The sequence below is a fragment of the Excalfactoria chinensis genome, chromosome 2 (assembly GCF_039878825.1).
Source record: "Excalfactoria chinensis isolate bCotChi1 chromosome 2, bCotChi1.hap2, whole genome shotgun sequence".
Lineage (NCBI taxonomy): Eukaryota > Metazoa > Chordata > Aves > Galliformes > Phasianidae > Excalfactoria > Excalfactoria chinensis.
Genome location: NC_092826.1, coordinates 20,622,958 through 20,636,232, shown reverse-complemented (window position 1 = coordinate 20,636,232; position 13,275 = coordinate 20,622,958). Strand labels below are relative to the sequence as shown.

Below are 13,275 nucleotides of genomic sequence, written 5' to 3'. Positions count from 1 at the left end.
GCATTTTCTAAAATACCTACAATAACCCAGGTAAATCTTCCCCTTCTGTGGTCTGTTCCCAGCTGCTTGAAAGGTGGAAATGTGGCAAAGTGATTCTGAAATTCAGGTACTTTCTAGATAACATGATTCTTTCTTCCCAAAGGGGAAAAAAGTCCAACTTTCCTGGGTATATGGAGTTAATAAGTGTAACTTTAATGCTTATCCGAGATGATTGAATTCAATATTGTTGACTTTTAACTGTATTGTCTTATGTAGTCCTGTCCTTATGTGGTCTACCAAATACAGCTGGATGTATCTGAACGTTTAGCTTCTATACACTGTAGATAACTTTAAAGGTAGCCATCTAAACAGCTGCACATCAGTAAGAGAGAAACCTGTTTCTGTGACTTTTTAAAGATATTGCAGTATTTAATTTACACCTAGTAATATCTGCGTATATAAGCTGAATATGCAAGATCATAATTATTAATGGATGTACTTTTAGAGACAAAAATTAAAGTTCACTGTTATGTGAACTGAAGGATGTTTTGCTTTTCTCCCATTTAGAAATGCCAGAGCTGATATTTGCTGCTTTGTGTGTAGTTAGGTTTCCTCAGTTGTCGTTGAAGTATTGCTGTGGGCTGGCTGAGGAATTATTATTGTTCTTGTGCCAGTTGGTTTTTCTACTGTTCAGAGAGATATTTGTAGCTTGACTATAATTGTCGGTGCTCTACTTTAACAGTAATAGTCAATAAGCTCAGTATTAGTATTCAATATAGTTTGATTTGCCTATTGCAGTAGTTGGTGGGTGTTCTCCGTGTCTTTATCTGATCACTTGATCCCATTTTTATTGCATTTTCTCCCTCTGTTCCTTTAAAGTGAGGGGAGTGAGGGAGCAGTGTGGTGGAGTCTAGCTGTCCATCGGTGTAATACCACCATAATATATCAAGGAGACTTCTTTCCATTGGTTTGAATACAGATGTATTGAAACAAATGCACAGTGGTATCTAGAGTGGTGTGTTTCAGAGTAGCATCTGAAGAACCTCAAACTATCCTCCATCCCTACAAATACATGCCATGTAAAATGATAAATGTAAATGAATGAATTGTCAGCTTTATGGTATTGCCTGTGATTTGTTTGTCAAATTTCTAAGATTTCTTTAATTAATAGATCAAAACCTGATAAATTGGGCATTTAAGAGGTTGGTTATTTTTCCGAAGTTTCTTTTGAATCTTTTTTTCTTCCATCTAATTGTCCAGTTCTTAATCTTTCCCTTATGCATATGTCTGCAATATGCAGTTGAACAACTAACAGTAACAGCCCTGTATCACTGCCACAGCTCCTTTCAGAATGTTTTTATCTTTGCTCCCTTGGGCACTCAGCTTCTTTTCTTGCTGACACTCACGTTCCTCTTTCGTTTCAGCTATACGTACACATTGTATTTCAAGCTAACCAATGCAATAAACATTTATGTGTTGTGATGTTATAATCAGAGAAGTCTTTTGTGAAACTTTGCAACAGCTATAATGCACTGTTGACAGATATGCTTCTTTTAACATAGAGCATTCTGGTGATTTTGTATGACTGTTGCTGACTATTTTAGAAGATAAATTACTGTTTGTTTAGATCTAAGGTAAGATTTCTAAAGCTTTCTTATTTAAAAAGAAGTGTGTTATAAATAGCAATAAATTCCTTGAAAGGTTACTCACATCATAGACTAACAATTGCAAAAGAAATAACTGATTATAAGAACTCCCTAACGTACATTTTGAATAAGGAGCACCTATGTGTACTCTTTTACATTTGTTAACCATGAAGTTTGTGCAACAGTTCACTTAGCTTTGTAGTTTAGCCCATTAGCTTTGTTAACTGGTGGGTAAGATGTAACAGATAAAATTACACTTGGTGAAAATGTGTTCCTTCCCATAGTGGTATGTGAAGTTAACTTAAAAACACATGGTAAAAAATAGAATACAGAATTTTAAATGGCACTGTTAGAAATCTCACAGTGTTGTTAATTTGTAGTTGGAAGTTTAAATGCAAATACTTGAACTGAAGTAATACTCTTTCAGTGGAAATTTTGCTTTGAGAAGGCTAGGTAAGAGGAGATAACTGAAGGCTGACATTTGGCTTCTGTGTGTAGAATGTCAATAACTGGAAGGTTAGAAAACTAATTAGAAAAGTAGTTTAGGAACTACTTAAATTAGGACAAATAGCATTTTTGCCAGGCATGTGGTACTATAAAATTTACTGTACAATTACATTAACCCTACAGATTTGTGTTAGAGCTGTTATAATGTAATTACTATATATAACTAATACGACTACATAGCATTATGCATTATTATATCTATGTGTATGGAATGCATAAAAAGTATAATGTATGAAAATAGTGGGGATAAGTTAGGAAATTAGGTTTTATCTTAACAAAGCACTAAAAATCTATTAGCATTCTCTTTGTGAAGATTGTGCTTAATTCTTATCGTGATTAAAAGTACTTTCTCTTTTGGTTTAAAAGGTACCAGTTCACTTCTACAAAGTGCGCTGTACACTGAGACCTTATTTTAGTGATCATTCCAGCAATTCTTAATTTGCAGAAGGCAGTGAAAACTGTAAAGGAATTCACTTTATGCCTATAGCTGAGAAATTTCACTCCTGCTTGAACCTACCTCATTCCTAATATAGGAATAGTGCTGTTTCCAGCTGAGGAAATTCCCCTGGTGCAAGTCCTGTGGGGAATGGCCACAAGCTCAAATTTGGTTGGGTCCATCTCAGCCAGTATCTTGAGAATAAAGGACTGTTAAGATGAAATCTAAGATGCCAGTGTATTTGAGTTGTGTTAGTTTTAAGTTTGGTATCTTATGGTAAAAAGAAGTTGTTGATTGTGTTGTCAGCCATTCATTCTTATCTTCTCCATCTTGAAATTCTGAGCTTATTGACTAATTTCAAATGCTTTTGTTGTGGAAGTAGAATTCAAAGGATAAATGAATTTGTTAAAATCAGCATTAGTTGGGGAGGCCGTAGTCTTCATTCATGGCCATATATTTGTCCTTGTTCTGTTCTTCCCACCATCAAAGTTGCTGAAAGCTAAATGCTGCCCAAATGATTTTCAGCATTAAGAAGAGCTCTTATGGATAACAAATTCTCCAGGTAAAGCTTTGTGCCTGCCTCTATCATGTGGCAGAGGTTTATCGTGTTGTTAAAAACCTGAGAACTGGGGATTACTCAGTTGGCTGCACTATTGCTGGGGCCTGCTCCTAGATATCCTGCTCGAACTGTTTGGCATTAAGAGGAAACTTGGTCTGGACAGTGTTATACTGTCCTCTGAGAGAAGTGGGTGGCAAGGTTATATTGTAATAAAAATTATTACTACATCCTTGGCAGGTGCTTGGTGGAGGGGAATTCTTGCACCATGGGTCTGGCTTTCTGTCTAATAAACTGAAATAGGAAGTGTGTTAGGGAAAAGTTCCGACTCAAGAAAGTGTGAAACGAAACTGTTACTGCAATCCTCTAGTGCAATGTTGGGGGGAGAGGAAAGGGGGATGAGCACCCTTAATGGACTTCCACCATGAAGGCAAGTGACATCCTGACTGAGAGTCTGGGGCCAGTTTAAGTAGGGTTGGGGACTGGTGCTAGCCCTCCAGCAGGTGAAACAGATTACAATAGGAAGAGTAAGCTGAATGGGCCAAGATTGTGTTCATGATTTCCAGATGTTGTTTAATAAATCAGCAGTGTGATCAAACCATGCTCACAATGGTTTTCCTATCTTCCTGCAGTGTTCAGAAGAACGTGTTTGATGGCTGCTATAGAAATACAGTGCTCAGTTATTCTTAACTCATGTTTCAATGAACTTGTAGCAAAGCAAGTTTGTCCAGTCTTTGATAGAGAGTTTTCCACAATACCATACAAAAAATGTAAGCTGCCTTAAATACTGTTGCTTTTGGGCTGAACAAATGCACTAATGTAAGAGGAAATGTGCCTGTTAAGGTGCTGAGCAGTTCCATGGTTGGAACTGTGCTGTAATGCATATAGCTGCCCCTGATCTGTGTGGGAAGTTGAATGACAGCTGAGGTAGTCAATTTTGTGGAGCTAGAAATATATGTTCCATTTTGTTCAGATTTAATGTTCAAGAGTAGTTTTCACATGTAAGTTCCTCTATAAGTCTTAATTTCACAAGATTTGATTGTTTTTGAGTAGAAGTCAGAAAATACAATACAAATAATGTAGGTCACTTCTGGTCTCTTCTCATGTTTGCAATCATGAATGTGTTTCCTGTCAGTCTTTCTGGTCATTCAGAATGGCTAGAGTTGTGGCCAATCTTTCTTCTTGGTCCTAGGTGTGGAGAGTACAAGTGGGTTAGATGGCTGACTTTACCCTGTATCCAGCCTACACCAAGTGTGCTATGAGTCCATAGGTTTTGCTGAAAGAGCTCACCTGTCTCTCTGGTCATTCTCTCTTGTCAGGTCATCCCGGTTTCAGAATTATTGAGTTACAGAGCTCTGTGTACTGTGAGCTTTGTGGAACAAAAATTTTAGAGCTGCCTTTTTTTTTCTTCTCATACATCCTACTGTAGTAATGCCAAACCTTGACTGTAGCTGCCAATTACCACTAGTGTAATAAATATTTCTACTGTTTGTTTTCTTCTTTTTAACTTCTTTATGGTCAAGGATCAGGATTGCACTGTTATAGGTATTAAATAAATGCGGAATGATCTTACAGAATTAAGATGTCCCTCACCTCTGCTCTGCAGACCAAAGCATTGGGCAAACTTCCTGTAATATGAGGAAGAGTGAAAGCTTTAAAAAGCCTATCCTAGGAGAAATGGCAGAATAGCCATTTTGAGATGTTTATTTCTATTAAGAAGCACTTACATCATGGTAGGTGGCCTAATATATTTTTAAAGCAAAATAAATACTTTACTAGATGATCCGTTAACAGCTTATAATATAACTTTCTTCTATAAACAGAAGGAAGATATTTGTACAATTTTCTTCCCTCAAAAAGGCTTGCAAAATCATTTTATTAGTATTCTGTCTTGGGTGTTGAGATACTGGGGTGTATTTCTGAACAGGCTGAGGAGCACTTAGTGAGAACAGTCTGTTTTATTTATCTTTGCCTATATGGCCTTATCACCACAGTCTTTCAGACTGACAACATCCTTTCCTGTAAACCAAAGAATGTTCCTTTTAATATGTCTGATAATCAGCTAATCAAAACAGTAGCAACATCACAGGGAGATGTTATTCCCCAGAAATCAATAGACAGATTCTGCAGTGTCTGTGTAACAGACTTAATACAAGCTTCTTGGCTTTCAGCTGGGGCTACTAGTGTAGCATGTTAACATATTTCTAGCTTTTACATAGTTTAACTCGTACCTGCATTTCAGAGCATGTTGTGCCTTTTTAATGGAGAATAACTTAACACAGATTCTGGTAACAGACTGAGAGATGAGTGTGACCTGCTGACCTAGTGCAGGCAACACAGTGTGCCTTGTTGGTCACTTGCTAGTGCACTACTTGTTATCTGAATTTAATATTAGCTGAGACCAGATGCATCAAGGAGAGCAAATACAAATGTTGTAAAATCAGTTCTTGATTGTTTCTGTCCATTATTCCTAACCAGGTTACCCTTGCTTGTTCTTCCACTCTTCAGCATGCTTTGTCAGCTGGCTACAGCTTTCACGCCTTCCTCAGTTCCTTGGTATTTCTCCTTAAGACTCTGGTGTGTAGTCCAAAGAGCTGATTTTTTTGTCATGGTTTTGTAATGTTGCTGTCAATATTTCACATCATAACATCATGTGCAGTATGGATCATTAAAAGGTTCATACTCCAGTTCCGTGGAATAACAATGTCCCAATTACTCAGCTCTCAGAAGAAAACTACATATCCCAGAGGACTTTGCGACCAGAGATAAGTCACGGGAGGAGGACATATATAATCTTGCTCCCAGGCTGGAGTTCTCTCTCTCTTGGACTCTTGGAGAGTGGGAAGCGTTCCAACCGTGTCGCCTAGAGTTCACAGTAGGCCTCTCGCTTTTCAGCGACTCTCTCTCTTTGTTTAGTTCAATTTATTATCCTCAATCATATTGTATTATATTGTGTTATCTTATATTCCGATATCATATTTAGTAAAATAAGTTTTCCTCCTTAGATTGCCGCCACTGTTCTCTTTTCCCAATCCCCTTTTTCCTTTCCCTTTCGGGCCAGGGGCCTTACGGGGTGGCTGCCCCCTGTCACAGGCATAGGTAAATCTAGGTAACCCGTGACATTTTTCTACTTATTTATTTATTTTTGCTACATGTCTATGTGAAATGATACTGGGGGGAAAAGTAGAAAAAATACAGACCTTCCACCATCTTGTCTGCCTTAAAAAATGACAATGATTCATCAGAGTGCTTCTTAGATATGTGGTTTGCGTATTTGAAGAGGCTTACAATTGCATTTTGTAATAGTGAAGAGCGCTTATTTGTACAGAAAATGTGTATATAAAATATTTTATATATGTAATAGTGGACTACTTCTGCAAAATACTATCCCTATCTGATTGATTTCAATCTTCTTTTTTGCTGTTTTATAGTGTCATAACTTTAAAATGTATGTATATTTGTCCTATCATATAATCAAGAAATACAGATTGATGTTAATGTGCATTAGACTGTTAACCCACAACTTCCAAAAGATTTACAGTTGTCATGCTTATGTTTTCCCGTTTCAGTGTCGTTCCATTCCTAGCTTACTATTCATTAGAACAAACATTAAATTAGTTTCTTCTTTATCTGCTTAACTATGTCCTTTCTGACTACTCTTAATGTAGTATTTCTAGCAGGATAATTTTACAACAAAATCATTGAGGCTATATTACATTTGCTGATTTATTTGTAAGTAATGCTTGACCTATGCTAGTCAGCAGAAGAGCTGTAAGGTTACATGGCAGTGTTATTTCAATAATTTATATGTGTATATATATATATATATATATATACATATAATATTTATTGACAATTATAAAGCAGTGAAACAGTTGAAATTTTTTGAAAGCAAGATCTTGGTAGTACTTCCATTTTGATGAAATATTTTTAAGACAATCTTTTAGAAGATTGGTATTGCTACTTGTTTCCTTATTTCACATAAACCAGTCCTAGAGCGATTTGGGGTGAGCTTTGGAGATGATCGAGCTCAGCGACATGCTCAAAGCAAGCCCAGTTGCTCCAGTCTTGGCCAGTCCAATGCTGAAAAAATCTGAGAGTAGAGATTCCACGCTTCCCCCTGGGTGGCCTTTTCCAGTGCTTGGAATTACATGTTTTCAGCTTGTCTGTTGCTTTTTCTCTCAAGGTATGTGTTCAAGAGTCTGCCTCCAGCTTGTTTGTGCTGAAGACTCCCAGCAGATGAATTCGTCTTTCTTCTGGCTTAACAGCCTGTTATCTCTGTTGGTCCCAAGGAAAAACTTGTGTCCTTCAGATCTCCTTACCACTTTGGTAGTCCTCCTTTGGACTTTTTGTGATATGTCCATGTCCTCCCTGTACTGTGCAGCCCCCTGATGGGACAAAGTTTTCCTCATGAGGTCTCACAAGGGCCAAAGAGAAGAAGAATTGCATCCCTCACCTTACTGGCCTTTTACCCTTGTTAATACACACAGTTGTCCTCTGTGGTAGAGGCACACTGCTGTCTCATGTTCTACCTGCTGTCCATTGGGACCCTTGAGTCTTTTTCTTCAAAGCTGCACTTAAGCCATTTTGCTCCTAGTCTGTACTGTTGCAGAAGGTGGCTCGATCCCAGGGGCAAGACTTAGTATTTGCCCTTTGTTCGACCTCTCTGAGTTCCTGTCAGCCCGTTTCCTCGGGTGCTCCATATCCCTATCTGTTGCAGTTGTGTTCACCAGTGCATCAGCTCCTCTCCCTGACCTGGTACCAACAGTAGCCTTGTGTGGTAACTACCCTGTGTTCCAGGTCTTCAATAGGGATGTTGAGCACCTGGGGCTTATAAGTGCTGGTGACTGGAGGATACCAGAAACAAGCTGCTACTGGTTGGACTTTGTGTCTTTGGGTGCTGTGGTCCCGGTGCTTTTCCACTCAACCTACCCTTTCCTGTCAGTATCAGCCATGTAAGGATGGTCCACTAGTAGGGAATGAGATCTTCCTCTGTAGTTATTGAATGCTGCAGTTTAAGATACGCTTCATATAAATAGGAGTATACATGCGTTATTGGCCGGTGAAACTTATTAAGCTTATTGCTTTAGAAACAAAGGGATAAAAAAACAAGGAGTTTTTTTTTTAGAGAAAGATCAAGTACTGTCAGGAAAACTATGCAATTTTGTGTAGTATTTACTTAGAATTACTGTATTGTTTTGGAAGTTTTTAGAGATTTAAAAAAAAAATAAATTATAATGGTAATTGCTTTTACACATGTTCCTGTTGACTTTTAAAAAGAGCTTTTCTTCACCCGTTTTTATTTAGTTTTGTGAAAGGAGAGGGATCGTATTTGCATAAATAGACGTTAATTAAGTTTTAAATACTTTAAAATGAGAGAGCATGTTTTTTAAAAGCCAAAAAAAGAACATAATTTAACATGAAAAACAGAATGATGAACAAAGTTAGTAACTTTGGTCTGTTAGACAATATCCTTATCTAGTATGTTTTCAGGTGCTGTCAATTTTAATTTGCTCTAAACCTTGGGATAATTGCTTTATATAGTGTAGTGCAGTAGAAAATCGTCAGTAACTTGCAGGTAAATTTACTAGCCTAGATTTCATTAGCATGCTGCGTGTGACTTGCATAGTTTGAGATGTAACCATAGTGCTCTATAAAAACACTTGGTCAAAGTACCTGGTCCGAGGCATTTTCCAAAAGGGGAAAAGTCTGACTGTGCAAACTTCCATTCATCCTGATTTGTTAAAAGTTACCAAGGTACATTTGTGCTGTAACATCCATACACAGAAGCTTAGATTTTTTTATTTTTTTTTTCCAGTTTTCTCAGCTTTGGTTATGACATAAGCAACAGGAAAATAAATTTTAGTAAATTGATTACTTTCTTAAAAATCAGCAGTTCAGCTGCATCATGCATGTTTTTCCTTCTGTAGTGTTGTGATTGTTATTTGGAATCAACTCTTGTTAATGCTAAAAGGGATGGACACTTTATCAAATATCATACTATAACTCAAGTTATTAGCACTTACAGAATAAAATTCCCTTCCCATCCCCTATATAATTTTTATTTTAAAATGTTTGTCATCTGGTGTGAGCTAGATTTATTAGAGTGCGGTAGTTTTAGTACATTTTGGCAGTGTGTTTATGATGACATCACTGTAATCTATATACGGTATGTGATTTCAGTTGTTTCCAGTGTTAAATATTTTCATAATTATGCTAGTTTTGGCAGTTCACTTGGAACTTTTTCCACATTTCTTTAATGAACATGTTTTACTTCTGGGCTTATGAGGCAGCCACATGTTTGAGAAATTAATAGTATGCTCTTAAAGTTAACTGTCTGCAGAAATGCACAGGTACAGAAAGGTTTTGAGTTTAAATAGAAATGTAGTTCCGAAGGTCGCAGTCTCTGTGACCTGTTGATAATTAAAACAACGCAACATTTGTTTTAAAAAGTATCAGTAGCTTATGGGAAACTGCTGTGTTCACAACCTCAAAACTACACAACTCTTAATACAACTCTTAACCATTTTGATAATTGTGTAATATAGGGTAAGTTGTTGTCCAGGATTTAGGAGAAAAATGTATTGAATTCAGTTGCACGCTAAGATTAGGGATTTTCTTTTAACATTAACACAACTTGTGACTTCTCCCCCATTTCTTTAAAAAAGAGATATAAATACATCCCCCAGTCAGCACACTGGTGTGTATTCCCAGCTCTCTGAAAGTGCTAAAAGGTTAAACCCATTTTACTTCATCTTTGAGTGCCAGTAGTATGTGTGATGGATGTGCTGCATGGGTTTTACTTGAAGTTAGGAAGTAATTCATTGGACATGCTTGTTGCAGTACGTGGGTAGAATGTAACTAGACTTGATACAGAAAAGAAGGGAATGTACTAATTATGCTGTTCAGTAAGTACAGCTTGACTTTTTGCAAGTAAGTAGCAGCATGGTGACTCATCCCAAAAGATATTTTCTTGCTATGTATGAACTGGTTTCCAAGAAAAAGGGTTTGACTTAAAGTTATTCAAAAATTTTAGCTTAAAGTCAATTTAGTTTTTCTCAGTAAGCTGGAGATGTGAAGGAGAGGTAGGCTTTTCTGGTTACAAAATATTTATGTTGGTGAAGAGGTGTCTTCCAAATGTAGTTGATAGTAAACATTGCATTTACATTTTTTTTTATGCATCAGAATGGAAAACTCCTATATAACTAAACACCTCTTTTATTTTTCATGAATCAAAATGTGAGATGCTAAAGTGGTCAAGTAATGATAATTAAAACAAACAAAAGAAAAGAACACAAGAAACCAAAGATTTCCAAGATCTGATTGTGACAAAACTTCTCCTTAAAAAGTGCACCTTGTTTTAATTCTGTATTGGACACTGTAAAACTTCAAGTTATTTACGGTACTCATCCTTCTCTTACAAGGATGATTTATATCCAGTCCAGTGTATTAATGGGTCTGTTTTCCGCAGTTTTTTTCTAAGTAAGTTTATTCTTCAGTTTTTCAGGTGAAGCTTGTATTGCTCCAAGATTATTAAAAATGCCAGATTGCATGCAAGGAAATGCATCATCTGTACTCTACAAAACAAAAAACACTTAAGAAGCGTGCTTTTTAGTGAATGGGGGACTTAGGAATATTACAGCTTAATACTGTAGAGCTTTACATTTGTTCCTTTATTGTTTTCTTTCCTGAACTCTGTGATCTTTGTAGCATCCAGAGAACATTTTGGTCTTTTTCTGCAGGAGGCTAACTTTGTCAGAATGAAATGTTTCAACAGAAAGATCTACTTTTTTCATTTTTTTTATCAATAGTCAACAGTATAATTTTAAAGGTAATTTCAGTTTTAATTGTGAAATATGTTTTCCATCCAGCTCTGTAATCATTTCTGTATTTAGATGGAAATAAAAGATTGTACTGAAGGAAAAAGCAGTGCCAGAAGCTTAGAGTACTAAATATTTACTGAGTTGTTTTTCCTGCATTTATTTTCCTCATTTGTATGATTCACTCAATTGTATCCTTTTCCTTTAGCAGGAAGACCATGAAAGTTGTGGTTCAAGTTCAACAAACCGTAGTACCACGGAAAGTATGAAATCAGCAGTAAAACCACGACGAGTTCAGCAGTCTGCTTCTCCTGACCCCGATTTACCTCCAGGTAGAACATATTTTCAGAAGCTGGATTGTATTTGAGTGATAATAGAAAACCTCTGAATTTTATTCTAGTGTCCAGATTGTCTAAGTTACTTTTATATCTCTGTCAATTAGTGTTCCATTTTAGAAATTCTGTCCATTTATAATCATGCAAAAGTGAATAGAATACTAAATTATTATAAAATAGAACTTGTGTGCAGTAAAACTTAATTCTTATGTCTTTTCATTCAGTTTTATTGCATTCTTAATTGTACATAACCTATTTGTAGAGCTAGATGGGTTACTGTGAGAATCATTTGGTAGTGTGATATACTTTTGCCCTTTACTGCTCTAGTTCTTCTGTTTTGGATCACTATTTCCTGTTGCTCAGTAATTGCTCAGTGGTTCACATTAAATTTTTGTATGTTTTCAGACCTTCAGTTTTCAGATTCTTAAAATGGTTTTAAAGGTAGAGATTTCTCTTTGAGTAGTAGTTCTGACGAATGTTTCTTATTTATTCCTCTGCTAGTAGAGATGTTAACTTGTTTTTCCTGACATAATATTTGTCTCAGTTGGACTTGAAAGTATTTGTATCATATAAAAATGTTATCTGATTGTTTATCCTTCTGAGTTCGCACAGTGATTTTGTGTATGAGGTATAGCTGCATGCAGAAATATGAAACTTGAGAGTACTTGAATGCAGTTTGCCTTCTCGGGCATGTAATTTTAGGCGGGTTATGGACATGGCAGTTTTGTGTTAGTTTTTTCTCCATTTTAACCGAAAGTTCAATTTTTTACTTGCCTTAAGTTGAATTGAAAGAGGGTATTGTTCAGCATTTGAAGTATCATGTAGTAGTGAGTAGTATCAGTTTGCTTTAGAAAGGGCACTTGTGGAGCCAGACCTGGAGGCTCTTGCATCACCAAATCCAATAAGTTCCAGTGGCTGGGAACTGCAACTTGAGGCACATTCTACCATGGACAGCACCTTGGCTCTGGTAACTTGTTGGTGTTAGACTCTTGGGGTTTCATCTGAGAAAAGCAGGAGTCAAAGGCTTGATAAAGAAATGGAGGACTGTATTGACTTCTAGGATGTTTTAACTGCAGATTTCCGAAAAAGGTGTAGTCTTTAGAAAAAGACAGATATTGGAGGCGTGTGTATTGGAATATTGACATCTGGTCAAATTGAAAATGCCAAAAGATGTTTCCACATGTCAAAATGCAACATGAATATTGAAAACTGATTTGCATGTCTTCTTTTACAAGCATGCTGTACTTCTCAGTAATGGCTGTTTTCATAGAAATGCTGTACAAGTTACTTTCAATACTGTAGCTGATTAGAAAACCAAGTGACAACTTTTTGATACTATTTGATAGTTTCTGTAGGTATATTATTGCTTCTTTGAGCCTGTAAGGTGCTTTCACTTCCTTCATTATCACACTTCTTCATCAGCTGCATAGAGGGAAGCCTAATGATTTTGAGAGCATTAGTGAATAACTTACCTTATTGGATGGACTATAAATTACTTTCTGTGCAGCTATTTTCTCTAAATACCATTTTGTTTTTCCTGTTGTGCTGTTTTGTACTGTTGAAATGTATAAATAACACATTAAATAACCTGAAATCCTTTGTGGTATATGGCCTAGATTAGAAATACATACCTCCTTATGATTATGGTATAGAATATGGCCTTGCAAAGCTTGAATTTGCACATCTTGGATTTTAGTAAGATGTCATGTATGTTCTTTTTGCTTTAGTGTTTCAAGGATATTGATATCAGATTACTATTGTATCTTGTTGTTACTGTTGTCAAAATCACGTGTTCTTCATCTCTGCTGTGTTCTTTAAGATGGAGTTTGGTAGAATTCAGCTAAAAATATAACTTTGGTAACAAAAGAACACTGGTCAGTGGGGTGACCAGTCTGATGATGTCAATTCCATTGTTCGTATAGATCACTTTGAGTTACAGTGCTGTGATAGACTTTAGTCATGGAGCTAAACCTACATTTGAAGTCTTACTACGTCA

The 13,275-nt window shown here is 36.4% G+C and overlaps 1 protein-coding gene across 1 annotated transcript in view; it reads left to right on the top strand.

Moving 5' to 3' along the window:
* Window positions 1-13,275, top strand: part of VPS13B (vacuolar protein sorting 13 homolog B) — a 404,032-nt gene that overhangs the window by 18,942 nt on the left and 371,815 nt on the right. Inside the window, exon 3 of the mRNA XM_072328758.1 lies at window positions 11,153-11,276. Coding sequence (XP_072184859.1) covers window positions 11,153-11,276 — 124 coding nt within the window. The remainder of the gene's footprint in view (window positions 1-11,152; window positions 11,277-13,275) is intronic.